We start from the raw sequence: 12,264 nt of genomic DNA on the forward strand, positions 1-12,264 counted from the left end.
TAAAGAACTTCAGGGGCTGTTAACAGCCCCCCTCTGAAAATGGTGACCCGACTCTGAGCCGGGCACCGACAAAACGGAGATGCCTTGGCTCGGGAGCAGGGTATAGGAGAGGAACCCCAGTGCATCCTGGGAGGCTGAAAAAACTTAACTCTGTGGTGCCTGATGACTACCGCCATCGCCTATACCCCAAGGTATCCTGTGGATACCCTATGGACCCTGATGTAGAAAGGTGTATGTTATTTTCTTTCAGGAATGCCCATTTATACACAGAACAGAAAATAAAATCACACCTAACAATTACCAGCATATAACTGCCACATATAATGTATATTTTAGCCTCCAATCCACCTGTGTTCTCTCCAGAAGCGCCCAAGACACAAACCAAAGTGATACAAGCTGAAGTGCACACAAGCCAACGTGACACTAGCTGAAGTGCAGACAAGCCAACGTGATACAAGCTGCAGTGCACACAAGCCAACGTGACACAAGCTGCAGTGCACACAAGCCAACGTGACACAAGCTGAAGTGCACACAAGCCAACGTGATACAAGCTGCAGTGCACACAAGCCAACGTGACACAAGCTGAAGTGCACACAAGCCAACGTGATACAAGCTGCAGTGCACACAAGCCAACGTGACACAAGCTGCAGTGCACACAAGCCAACGTGACACAAGCTGCAGTGCACACAAGCCAACGTGACACAAGCTGCAGTGCACACAAGCCAACATGACACAAGCTGCAGTGCACACAAGCCAACGTGATACAAGCTGCAGTGCACACAAGCCAACGTGACACAAGCTGAAGTGCACACAAGCCAACGTGATACAAGCTGCAGTGCACACAAGCCAACGTGACACAAGCTGCAGTGCACACAAGCCAACGTGACACAAGCTGAAGTGCACACAAGCCAACGTGACACAAGCTGCAGTGCACACAAGCCAACGTGACACAAGCTGAAGTGCACACAAGCCAATGTGACACAAGCTGCAGTGCACACAAGCCAACGTGACACAAGCTGAAGTGCACACAAGCCAACGTGACACAAGCTGCTTTGTACACAAGCCAAGTGACACCAGCTGAAGTGTACACAAGCCTGTAGGTGCAGCAAGTACGGAGTAAACGCACAAGAATGTGGTGCTTGATGGAGTGTTTTGGTAACTCTGGCAGGTCGGTTGCTGCGGCCTAAATTGGTCTCATGAAACCAATGCATCATGTGTTGTACTCATTTACACTTTTCCAGGGCGCTGACCGGAGTTATTTCACAACTAACGAAATAGCGCAACAACACACCTTTTATTTAGATTACATTTTTTAAAGTATGCGTAAAATCCAATTTATTTAATGTAACAGTAAACTGCAATCCAAATATGATAGGAAACATTTTGGCTTAAAGGGTTCTTTTCAACATATTCTAAACTTTCTTTCATATTCTGCACAATTACCTTATAGTCAGCTCCAGTATCTGCGCTAGTTTATCATGCAGCATGTTAGCCTGGAACGCAAAATAAATAAATTAGAATTACAGCAAAGATATTACTAGCAAACATGACAGTAACATACAGGGTAAACGTTTACATGGTCACTTATCTACTTATTTGTAAAGTTAAGAAAACTTAACTGTGAACGAACAATAACAGACGTGTCCTTATTTACCCAACATTTTTTGTGCCACACGGCGCCAGACACACTTAGACTTAGACAATCTGCCGCGGAATAGCGACTCTGCCACTTTTGTGTCGCACCAAAGTCACAGCCAAAGCCGCTTAGGGCATATTCAATTATTGCCGGATCTAATCAATTAGCGGGGATTCCTTGCGCACGAGTCCCCGCAGTCTGACTTTACCTTGCAGCTCATGGAGGTGCCAGGTAAAATCTGCGTAAAAACCACCAAATCGGGCTCGCGCGTGGCAAAAAATAACCTATGGATTCCGCAGTTTACGCAGTGTGTTTACACGCGCGTGAATCACGATTTTTCGGCGTGCGAAAATATGAGATATGGTAAGAACTTACCCTTGTTATCTCTATTTCTACGAAGTCCATAGGGTTCCACAGGATACATTGGGGTATAGGTGATGACGTCAGTCTTCAGGCACCACAGAGTTAAAGTTTTCAGCCTCCCAGGATGCATCTGGGTCCCTCTCCTATACCCCGCCCCCGGGCCAAGGCATCTCAGTTACGTCACAAGCCATAGGCCGGAGGAGGAGAAGAAAGAGAGAGAAGAAAAAAATCTGGACACTCACAAGAATCACATTCTCACCATAGGGAGACGGAAAAAACGGTGACCAAAATAAAGCCCATCTGCAGTACAGGTGCGACAGGGCGGGAGTCCTGTGGAACCCTATGGACTTTGTAGAAATAGAGATAACAAGGGTAAGTTCTTACCATATCTCATATTTTCTACTTCAGGGTCCATAGGGTATCCACAGGATACCTTGGGGATGTCCCAAAGCAGTATCCTTTAAGGGTAGGGACGCTCCTGTGCTGAGAGGAGAATCCGCCGCCCGAAGGAAGCATCCTGAGAGGCAAAGATGTCAAAAGCGTAATACCTCACAAAGGTATTGACAGAAGACTACGTAGCAGCCTTGCAGATCTGAACTGCAGAGGCACCACGTCTAGCTGCAAACGAAGGACCCACAGACCTAGTGGAATGAGCCCTCACCAAGGAGGGAACTGGAAGACCTTCATGAAGATAAGCTTCTGAAATTGCCATACGAATCCAGCCTGCCAAAGTCTACTTTGAAGCAGGCCAACCCTTTTTACGGAAGCCATAGAGGACAAACAAGGCGTCCGACTTCCTAAAAGAAGAAGTGCGATCAACATAAATTCTCAATGCCCGCACAACATCCCAAGTGGCATCACCCACTGAAAGTCCAGGTGAATTGAAAGCCGGCACAACAATTTCTTCATTGATGTGAAAACTGGATACCACTTCGGGAAGGAATCCCGGACGAGTGCGAAGCACCGCCCTATTCCTATGAAAATTCAGAAAAGGGGGTCTACAAGAGAGAACCCCTAAATCCGACATCCGTCTGGCCGAGGCAATGGCCAGAAGGAATATGGTTTCAGCTGTAAGCCATTTAAAGTCCACTGAGTCCAGTGGTTCAAACGGCGGTCCCTAGAGAACTCTCAGGACCACAGCCCAATTCCAAGGCGCCACTGGTGGAACAAAAGGTGGCTGAATGCGAAGAACACCTCGCATAAAGGTGTGCACATCAGAGAGCGCAGCAATCCTACGATGAAACCAGACTGACAGGGCAGACACCTGCACTTTCAGAGAAGCCAGGCGAAGCCCATGATCCAGTCCAGCCTGTAGGAAAGCCAACACCCTAGACAGGCGGAACTCCCTAAGGGAATAACCTCTAGGTCTACATCACCGGAAGAAAGTATGCCACACACGATGGTAGATTCTTGCCGAGGAAGGTTTACAAGCTCTTAGTATGGTTTGCACCACGGAGCTAGAAAAACCCTCTGGACCTTAGCATGACCGTTTCAACAGCCACACCGAGTCAGGTCCGGGTGAAGACAAGGACCCTATGACAGCAGATTCAGTCGTAATGGTAACCTCAGAGGAACGTCTACTGACAGACTCTGGAGGTCGGAGAACCAGTGCCGTCTGGGCCACTCGGAAGCTATCAACAGTAGCGTACCTCCTTCTTGATTTGAATTTCCGTAATACCCGCGGAAGAAGGGAAAACGGAAGGAAAAGGTAGGCAAACTGGAACATCTACTAGACGGACAGGGCATACACCAGAGACGCCTTTTCGTCTCATGTTCGAGACCCGTACACCGGCAACTTGTTGTTGTGCCGGGACGCCATGAGGTCTATCTCTGGAAGACCCCACTTGTCCACCAGACTCCGAAAGACGTCCTGGTATAAAGACCACTCTCCCGGTTCCTCCTTGCTGGTTTAAATAGGCCACCGTGGTGGCGTTGTCCGACGGGACCTGCACAGGGTGACCCTGGAGAACCGGCTGTGCCCGCTGGAGAGCTCTTGACACCGCATGGAGCTCCAGAATGTTTATTGGAAGCTCCGCTACCGCTCGAGTCCACCTGCCCTGAAACAAGTGTGGACCCGTGACAGCTCCCCAGCACCGGAGACTGGCGTCCGTTGTTAACAGGACCCAGTTCGCCACCCAGAACGGGCGTCTGCAAACACCAGGTTAGAGACAGGCGAACATCCGGAGTGAGCCCCATCGTCTGGGACTTGAGACACTGAGGCAATCCATTCCATCTGGACCGGATCAATAGCAGCAGAGGTTTGGAGTGAAATTGGGCGTACTCCACCATGTCGAATACCGACACCATTGAGCCCAATAATCTCTTTGCCAAGTGTGTCGACACTCGACGACACTGCAGACAACTGCGCACCCTCAACTACAAAGCAAGGATCTTTTCCTCCGTCACAAAGATCCACTGCTGCCTGGAGTCCAATAAGGCCCCGAGGTGCAGGATCCTCTGAGACGGGGTGAGAGTGGACCTCTGCCAGTTTGTCAACCAGCCGTGACGTTGCAGTACCGCAATCGTCAGATCCAGATGGTGTAAAAGAAACTCTGGAGACCCCGCTATCAACAGGAGGTCGTCCAGATAAGGCAACAGTCGGACTCCCTGCGTCCGCAGGAGAGCCGCCATGACCTTGGTGAATACCCGTGGAGCAGTCACCAGGCCAAAAGGCAGTGCCCGGAACTGGAAATGTTCGTTGCAGATTGCCAATCTGAGGAACTGCTGATGGCGCAAAAAAATAGGGACATGCAGGTAAGCGTCCTGGATGTCCAATGACACCATGTAGTCCCCAGAATAATGGACCGCAGGGTCTCCATCCGAAACAGAGGCACCCTCAAGGACTTGCTGAGGGCCTTTAGGTTTAGTATTGAACGGTAAGACCCATTGGGTTTCTGCACCAAAAATAGAATGGAATAGAAACCCAGGCCCCTCTGGGAAATTGGAACATGCACTGCGACCAGCACCGGGCGAACTGAAGCAGGCGCCCCCCACTTTGGGGTCCCCCAAAAGGAGGCCTGGACCGTCAGGCCGCAGGTTTGTTATCTGACCTAGGAGCCGGACATCTGGTACTCCAGACCTGATTCTTGGGCTTGGACAATTTCTTGGCCCCAGCCTGCCGTGGACAGGACTGTACTTTAGGCCTACCTTGGGCCCTGTGAGGCCAAAAGGACGACCCACCAGCACTAGAAAGAATCGTAGCAGACAGAAGACATGCAGATTTTGCTGCTGCCAACGTAACTACAATTTTGTCCAGATCTGGACCAAATAGTACCTGTCCAGACCTTCTAATCCCTTTTTGGAATCCGCGTCCGCTTTCCAAGAACGCAACCATAAGGTGCGACGAGCAGCCACGGCTGCAGAGGAGATCCTAGAGGTGAGCATACAAATATCTAAGGCCGCTTCATTAATGTAAGTGGCCGAGTCTCGGAGATTGCCCACCAACTCGGTCTGTTCAGCTGAACAGTCAGAGTCCAAAGACGCCTCCAAATTATCCGCCCAGCGCTCCATAGCTCTGGCTACCCAACACACGGCCAGAGCCGGTCTGGATGCTTCCCTGCAAGGGAATAAACGGCTTTGAGGCAGATCTCCACCTTGCGGTCAGTGACATCCTTCAAGGATGACATCAAAGGCATAGGCAATGTGGCACTTTTGACTAGGCTTGTGACATGTGAATCCACTTGCGTAGGGGATTCCCGCTTAGAAAAATAATTGACCGCAAACGGATAAGCCACGGCTAAGCGTCTCTGGGGCTGAAACCGTTTACCTGGATTTTTCCACGCCTCCTCTAAATGATCCACTAATTGATCAGAAAGAGGGAACACCGTAGCCTCACCCTTAATATCCTTAAAAAGGCATATATGAATGTGGCCACCAAAGGATCAATATCCTCAATAACTAAAGCCGAGCGGACCGCTCGAATAAGACCAGGGATATACACCTTGGACTTAGCGTCCGGCTCTTTGGTACGGAGAGGTTCTTGGTCAGATAGATCCAGAATCTCCCCATGATCTGACGTCTCATCGTCATCCCCATAAGGAGCAGATAAAGACGCCACCGGCCGTTATGAGCCCGCAACACAGACTCCCCCTGTAAAACATCGGACAAATGCTGAACCGATATAGTTAAGAGTATTAACCCACGCAGGCTCCGGAGAAACCTGGGAAGGGACAGGGAGACTGTGGGGTACCATCAATTGTCTCGGGAACTCCCGCATGGGTGACGACACCACTGACTGCTGGGACAAACCCGTCTGGGTAAACGCAGGTGGCGGAGCTAGCTGGCCCACAAGGGTTGTAAGCGCCTTAGCGAAACAAGCCCAGGGAGGTTCCTGTACCGGGACCGTGACCATAATCGGCCGTGACAGTGCCAGGCACTGGGGGCATAACCCCTCCGCGTTACCCTCTCCCTCCGCTATTGGTACCTTACATTTAGTACACATGAGCTGGAGAGGAAAATCAGTCTCAGACATGATGGTAAGTATGTGACACTCACACCTATACGTATTGGTATAGTGTGAATAACACCCTGCACACCGCGCACCGCAAGGGCTTTGAGCAGAGCAAGATCAGGGACAGTAATAAAGCTGACAGTAGAAAGTGAAAGTACAGACAGCAGGCTAGCAGTTCAGTCACATACAATGCAGAAGAAACAAATCCCTGCACTATTAGCGCTGATTCTCAACTACTCAGACCCTCAGGCTGGTAGGACTCAGCGCTGCATACACTGACCTGTGACAAACAGAGGAGAGGTATGCTGGGGGACCAAGACCGCAATGCCACCGCTCACAGGCTTCCAGCAGTGTTCACCATGCTTTAAAGATGGCCACCGAGGAGCAGAAGATGAAGGAGGCCGGCCTGGGGAGGACAGCTGACACACTGTGGCCAATCAGGCAGAGCAGAGAGGCTGTGTGCAGCAGGGGAGGCGCCGGCTGTGAGACAGGGAAAGCGCGCTCCCCTGGCATGCATTTAACCCCTGGGACGCCGCAGCGCATGCCGCTCAGCAGCGGCCCGCTGTCCCAGGGGGTAGTGGAAGCGCAGGTTGGTCGCCTGGCTCCACGCTGCAGCCAGTCCCCAGGGAGCCCCCTGCCTGGGGACTCAGGACCATGTGACCAGCAGGGACCCACCGCGGGACCCCGCTGCTTACCTGCATCCCCTTGGATCCGGCCATGGTCCAAAACATCTGGGGACACCGCTAGCCGTGACCCCAGATGTCTACCAGCATCCCCGGATCAGTACCGGCGTTCTGGTACCGGCGGGGTGTAGGGGAGACGGCATGGACGTCAGTACTGACTGTCCATGCTGTACTCCCAGATGTGCAGCCAGCGCTGCCTTTAAAAGAAACTTCAGGGGCTCTTCATAGCCCCCCTCTGCACAGTGCCTCCGACTCCGGCCAGGCACCGACGAAACTGAGATGCCTTGGCCCGGGGGCGGGGTATAGGAGAGGGACCCAGATGCATCCTGGGAGGCTGAAAACTTTAACTCTGTGGTGCCTGAAGACTGACGTCATCACCTATACCCCAAGGTATCCTGTGGATACCCTATGGACCCTGAAGTAGAAAAAGGCTATTTTATTGGCTAGCTTATCCCCGCGGGGATTTTGGCCAAGAATTAGTCGCAGGGTAAACCCAGCGGCTAATTAAATACCCCTCATAGTGTACTGGGTGCTTAGGATTTGTACTATTGTTGCAATCGAATTTGCATATACTGTAGTCCACATTGAGCACAACGCTGCATGGTCGGGATACATGGTATTAACCATCAGTCTCTTGCCTTTTTCTCAAGTTGACGACTATGTTGTACTCCGCAGCTGCACGCAATGCCTATAGTAGTGCTCGGGGTACTCGTGCATTGTACTATAGTGGTGCCAATAAGATGCACATTTGGTCCAAAATTGTGTGGTGGGTCGCATGGCGTGGGATAGTGGCATTTCTCACCGCATGCCAAACGGAGTTATTGGGCGCGATTTGAGGACAGGTTAGTGAGGACACATCTGTATTACTATAGTGACCCTAGCTTCAGAGAATCCAGGCCGCACAAACAAATCTACCATTAGGATAAAAATCCCCGAATGCGGAGCTCACCTGTAAATCACAGCCTGGATGTTACAATAGACAGTGCATCCGGAAAGTATTCACAGCGCTTCACTTTTTCCACATTTTGTTATGTTACAGCCTTATTCCAAAATTGAATAAATTCATTTATGTCCTCAAAATTCTACACACAATACCCCATAATGACAATATGTTAAATGTTTTTTACGATTTTTACAAATTTAATAAAAAAAGAAAAAATAACTAAGAAATCACATGTACATAAGTATTCACGGCCTTTGCCATGAAGCTCAATATTGAGCTCAGGTGCATCCTGTTTCCACTGATCATCCTTGAGATGTTCCTACAGCTTAATTGGAGTCCACCTGTGGTAAATTCAGTTGATTGGACATGATATTGAAAGGCATACACCTGTCTATATAAGGTCCCACACTTGACAGTGCATGTCAGAGCACAAACCAAGTCCATGGAATTTTCTGTAGACCTCCGAGACAGGATTGTCTTGAGGCACAAATCTGGGGAAGGGTACAGATAAATATCTGCTGCTTTGAAGGTCCCAATGAGCACAGTGGCCTCCATCATCCATAAATGGAAGAAGTTCGGAACCACCAGGACTCTTCCTAGAGTTGGCCGGCCGTCTAAACAGAGCGATCGTGGGTGAAGGGCCATAGTCAGAGAGGTGACCAAGAACCCGATGGTCACTCTGTCAGAGCTGCAGCATTCCTCTGTGGAGAGAGAGGAGAACCTTCCAGAAGGACAACCATATCTGCAGCAATCCACCAATCAGGCCCGTATGGTAGAGTGGCCAGACGGAAGCCACTCTTTAGTAAAAAGCTCATGGTAGCCTGCCTGGAGTTTGCCAAAATGCACCCAAAGGACTCTCAGACCATGAGAAACAAAATTCTATGGTCTGATGAGACGAAGATTGAACTCTTTGGCGTCAATGCCAGGCGTTATGTCTGGAGGAAACCAGGCACCGCTCATCACCAGGCCAATACCATCCCTACAGTGAAGCATGATGGTGGCAGCATCATGCTGTGGGGATGTTTTTCAGCGGCAGGAACTGGGAGACTAGTCAGGATAGAGGGAAAGATGAATGCAGCAATGTACAGAGACATCCTGGATGAAAACCTGCTCCAGAGCGCTCTTGACCTCAGACTGGGGCGATGGTTTATCGTTCAGCAGGACAACGACCCTAAGCACACAGCCAAGATATCAAAGGAGTGGCTTCAGGACAACTCTGTGAATGTCCTTGAGTGGCCCAGCCAGAACCCAGACTTTAATCCGATTGAACATCTCTGGAGAGATCTGAAAATGGCTGTGCACCGACGCTTCCCATCCAACCTCAAGGCGCTTGAGAGGTGCTGCAAAGAGGAATGGGCGAAACTGCCCAAAGATAGATGTGCCAAGCTTGTGGCATCATATTCAAAAAGACTTGAGGCTGTAATTGCTGCCAAAGGTGCATCAACAAAGTATTGAGCAAAGGCTGTGAATACTTATGTACATGTGATTTCTTAGGTTTTTTTTTTTTTTATTCAATTTGCAAAAATCTCAAAGAAAAACTTTTACACGTTGTTATTATGGGGTATTGTATGTAGAATTTTGAGGACAATAATTAATTTATTCCATTTTGGAATAAGGCTGTAACATAACAAAATGTGGAAAAAGTGAAGTGCTGTGAATACTTTCCGGTTGCACTGTATCTATCTCACTCTCTATCTACCTCATATCTATTTATCCATCTTATATCTATCTACTGTACCTCATAACTATCTATCGCCCTCTCCATCTACCTCATATCTATCTCTCTATCTGCCTCTCCCTCTATATCTATCTCTCATATCTATCTGTCTATCCCATAACTATCTATGTCTCTCTCTATATACCTCATATCTATCTCTATCTACCTCTCTCTATGTGTCTATCTCTCATATCTATCTATCTATCTATCTATCTATCTATCTATCTATCTATCTATCTACCTACCTCATATCTATCTATATCTATATATCTTTCATATCTATTTATCCATCTCATATCTATCTCTCTCTCTCTCATATCTATCTATCTATCTCTCTATATCTATCTCTCTATATCTATCTCTCTATATCTATCTCTCTATATCTATCTCTCATATCTATCTCTCATATCTATCTGTCTGTCCTCTCTCTATGTGTCTCTCTCTCATATCTATCTATCTCATATCTATCTATATATCTTTCATATCTATTTATCCATCTCATATCGATCTACCTCAAATCGATCAACCTCATATCTATCTCTCTCTCTCATATCTCTCTCTCTCATATCTCTCTCTCTCATATCTCTCTCTCTCATATCTCTCTATCGATCTCTCTATCGATCTCTCTATCGATCTCTCTATCGATCTCTCTATCGATCTCTCTATCTCTCTCTCTATCTCTCTCTCTATCTCTCTCTCTATCTCTCTCTCTATCTCTCTCTCTATCTCTCTCTCTATCTCTCTCTCTATCTCTCTCTCTATCTCTCTCTCTATCTCTCTCTCTATCTCTCTCTCTATCTCTCTCTCTATCTCTCTCTCTATCTCTCTCTCTATCTCTCTCTCTATCTCTCTATCTATCTCTCTATCTATCTCTCTATCTATCTCTCTATCTATCTCACTTTATACTGGATAGACACTGAATCCGGCATGGCTACAATCACACGTCAGGAGACAGAACACTATCAGACAAGCACAAACCGATACTTACTGTATATGTTGCCAAGTTACTGTAATGTCAGCATTGGATAATAAGAAGTTACCACAAGACTATGGGGGCGACTCAATTCAACTTGAATAGTGCCGGGAGCGAGCTCCCAGAGCTATTCAATTCAGTGCGCTGTGTGGTCGGAGAATGCCGGTTATCGCGGACATCGCGCCTTAGCAAGGGTGTTGAGGCGCGGTAACCGGCATTCTCTGACCAAAGTGCCGGGCGCGCGGCTGTTAGCGCCGCGCTATGCAGAAAAAAGAGCCGCGCACCCGGCACTTTGGTCGGATTTCTCTTCGCATCCCCAGGGGGGTGCGAGAAGAAATCCTTAGCGCGGCCAAACAGCGCGGTCTATTGAATAGCTTCGGGAGTCCTTCCCGTCGCTATTCAATAACGCGTTGCATTGAATTCCCCCTATATGTAATGATATTACTGCACAATAGTACATACATAAGCACTCTCTATATCTCTAATGTTGCACGAGATGTGATAGTGAACATTAATTTTTTTTTTAAATAAAAGGTACATATGATACAAACAGTCAGTCACAAAAATGACAGCTTTCTAGATTTCTATATTCCTGTTTACCTGATCATTAAAACTGAGTTTAGGTAAAATATAAAAAACACTTCCCAGTGTAATAACCAGTAATATGATATTTCTATATTGTCTTTCTTTCATAGGACCCAAAGAACTGACACATTTTGATTCTAAGATAAATCGCGAAATTGATCCAGAATGAAGTTTAGCTGCAGACAGATAACGGTCACCAGCGAGATGGCGGCTTCCAGACAGATGCATTACGCCCTTAACTCTAGTAGAAAACTGCACTCAGCACGTAAATCCGCAAATGTCAGCAGCACGGCTTCCGGCAAGATCACCATAGCCCTAATGTACCAAGCGCAATTGTTACACGCGGCAGATTGTTTTGGTCCGTCTACTGCACATTTTGGCGCACGCTTACTCTCCGCTGCCGGGAGATACCTCCACAAGCTAGCACGTCTCTAGTTTATCTGGCGCTGCTCATTGTGCCAGGGTGTGATCGCCAAATCCTGTCAATCTCCTCGCAAAATTCCTAGCCTCAATTGTGCTTAACCGTGAGAGTAAGGTGGCACTAGGACTGTGTTTATATCACGCGTAGCAACTGTGTGTGTTTGTGAGAAAGTGATTATTACGTTGCTTGGCGTGCAACTGCAAATGTGCTTCTCTGTCCAAGTGCAGCATAGAGGCGCAAAACAAAGTTCCATAAAAAGTATAGGACAAAACTAGAAGACGTCCTGATTGGTCAAAATTCAAGTGGTTTTTTTTTTTTTTTTGAACAGTGAAAATGGCCACTTCCCCTCAAACAAGGAGCGCCCCTAGAAATGTGTGCCATCTCCACCCACCTTTATCTCTTACAGTAAAAACACAAGGGCCGGTGCAGAGTCGTGCGTTTTCACTCTTCACTTGCTCCGGAACCAAGCGCACGCAATTATGGCTCAAGGAGA

General features: G+C 48.1%; 1 protein-coding gene across 1 annotated transcript in view; it reads right to left on the bottom strand.

Moving 5' to 3' along the window:
- Positions 1-12,264, bottom strand: part of EFR3A (EFR3 homolog A) — a 198,254-nt gene that overhangs the window by 7,557 nt on the left and 178,433 nt on the right. Inside the window, exon 23 of the mRNA XM_088449716.1 lies at positions 1,444-1,493. Within this exon, the coding sequence (XP_088305842.1) occupies positions 1,444-1,493 (50 nt within the window). The remainder of the gene's footprint in view (positions 1-1,443; positions 1,494-12,264) is intronic.

This window comes from Taudactylus pleione, unplaced genomic scaffold (assembly GCF_031769625.1).
Source record: "Taudactylus pleione unplaced genomic scaffold, aTauple2 ptg000493l, whole genome shotgun sequence".
Lineage (NCBI taxonomy): Eukaryota > Metazoa > Chordata > Amphibia > Anura > Myobatrachidae > Taudactylus > Taudactylus pleione.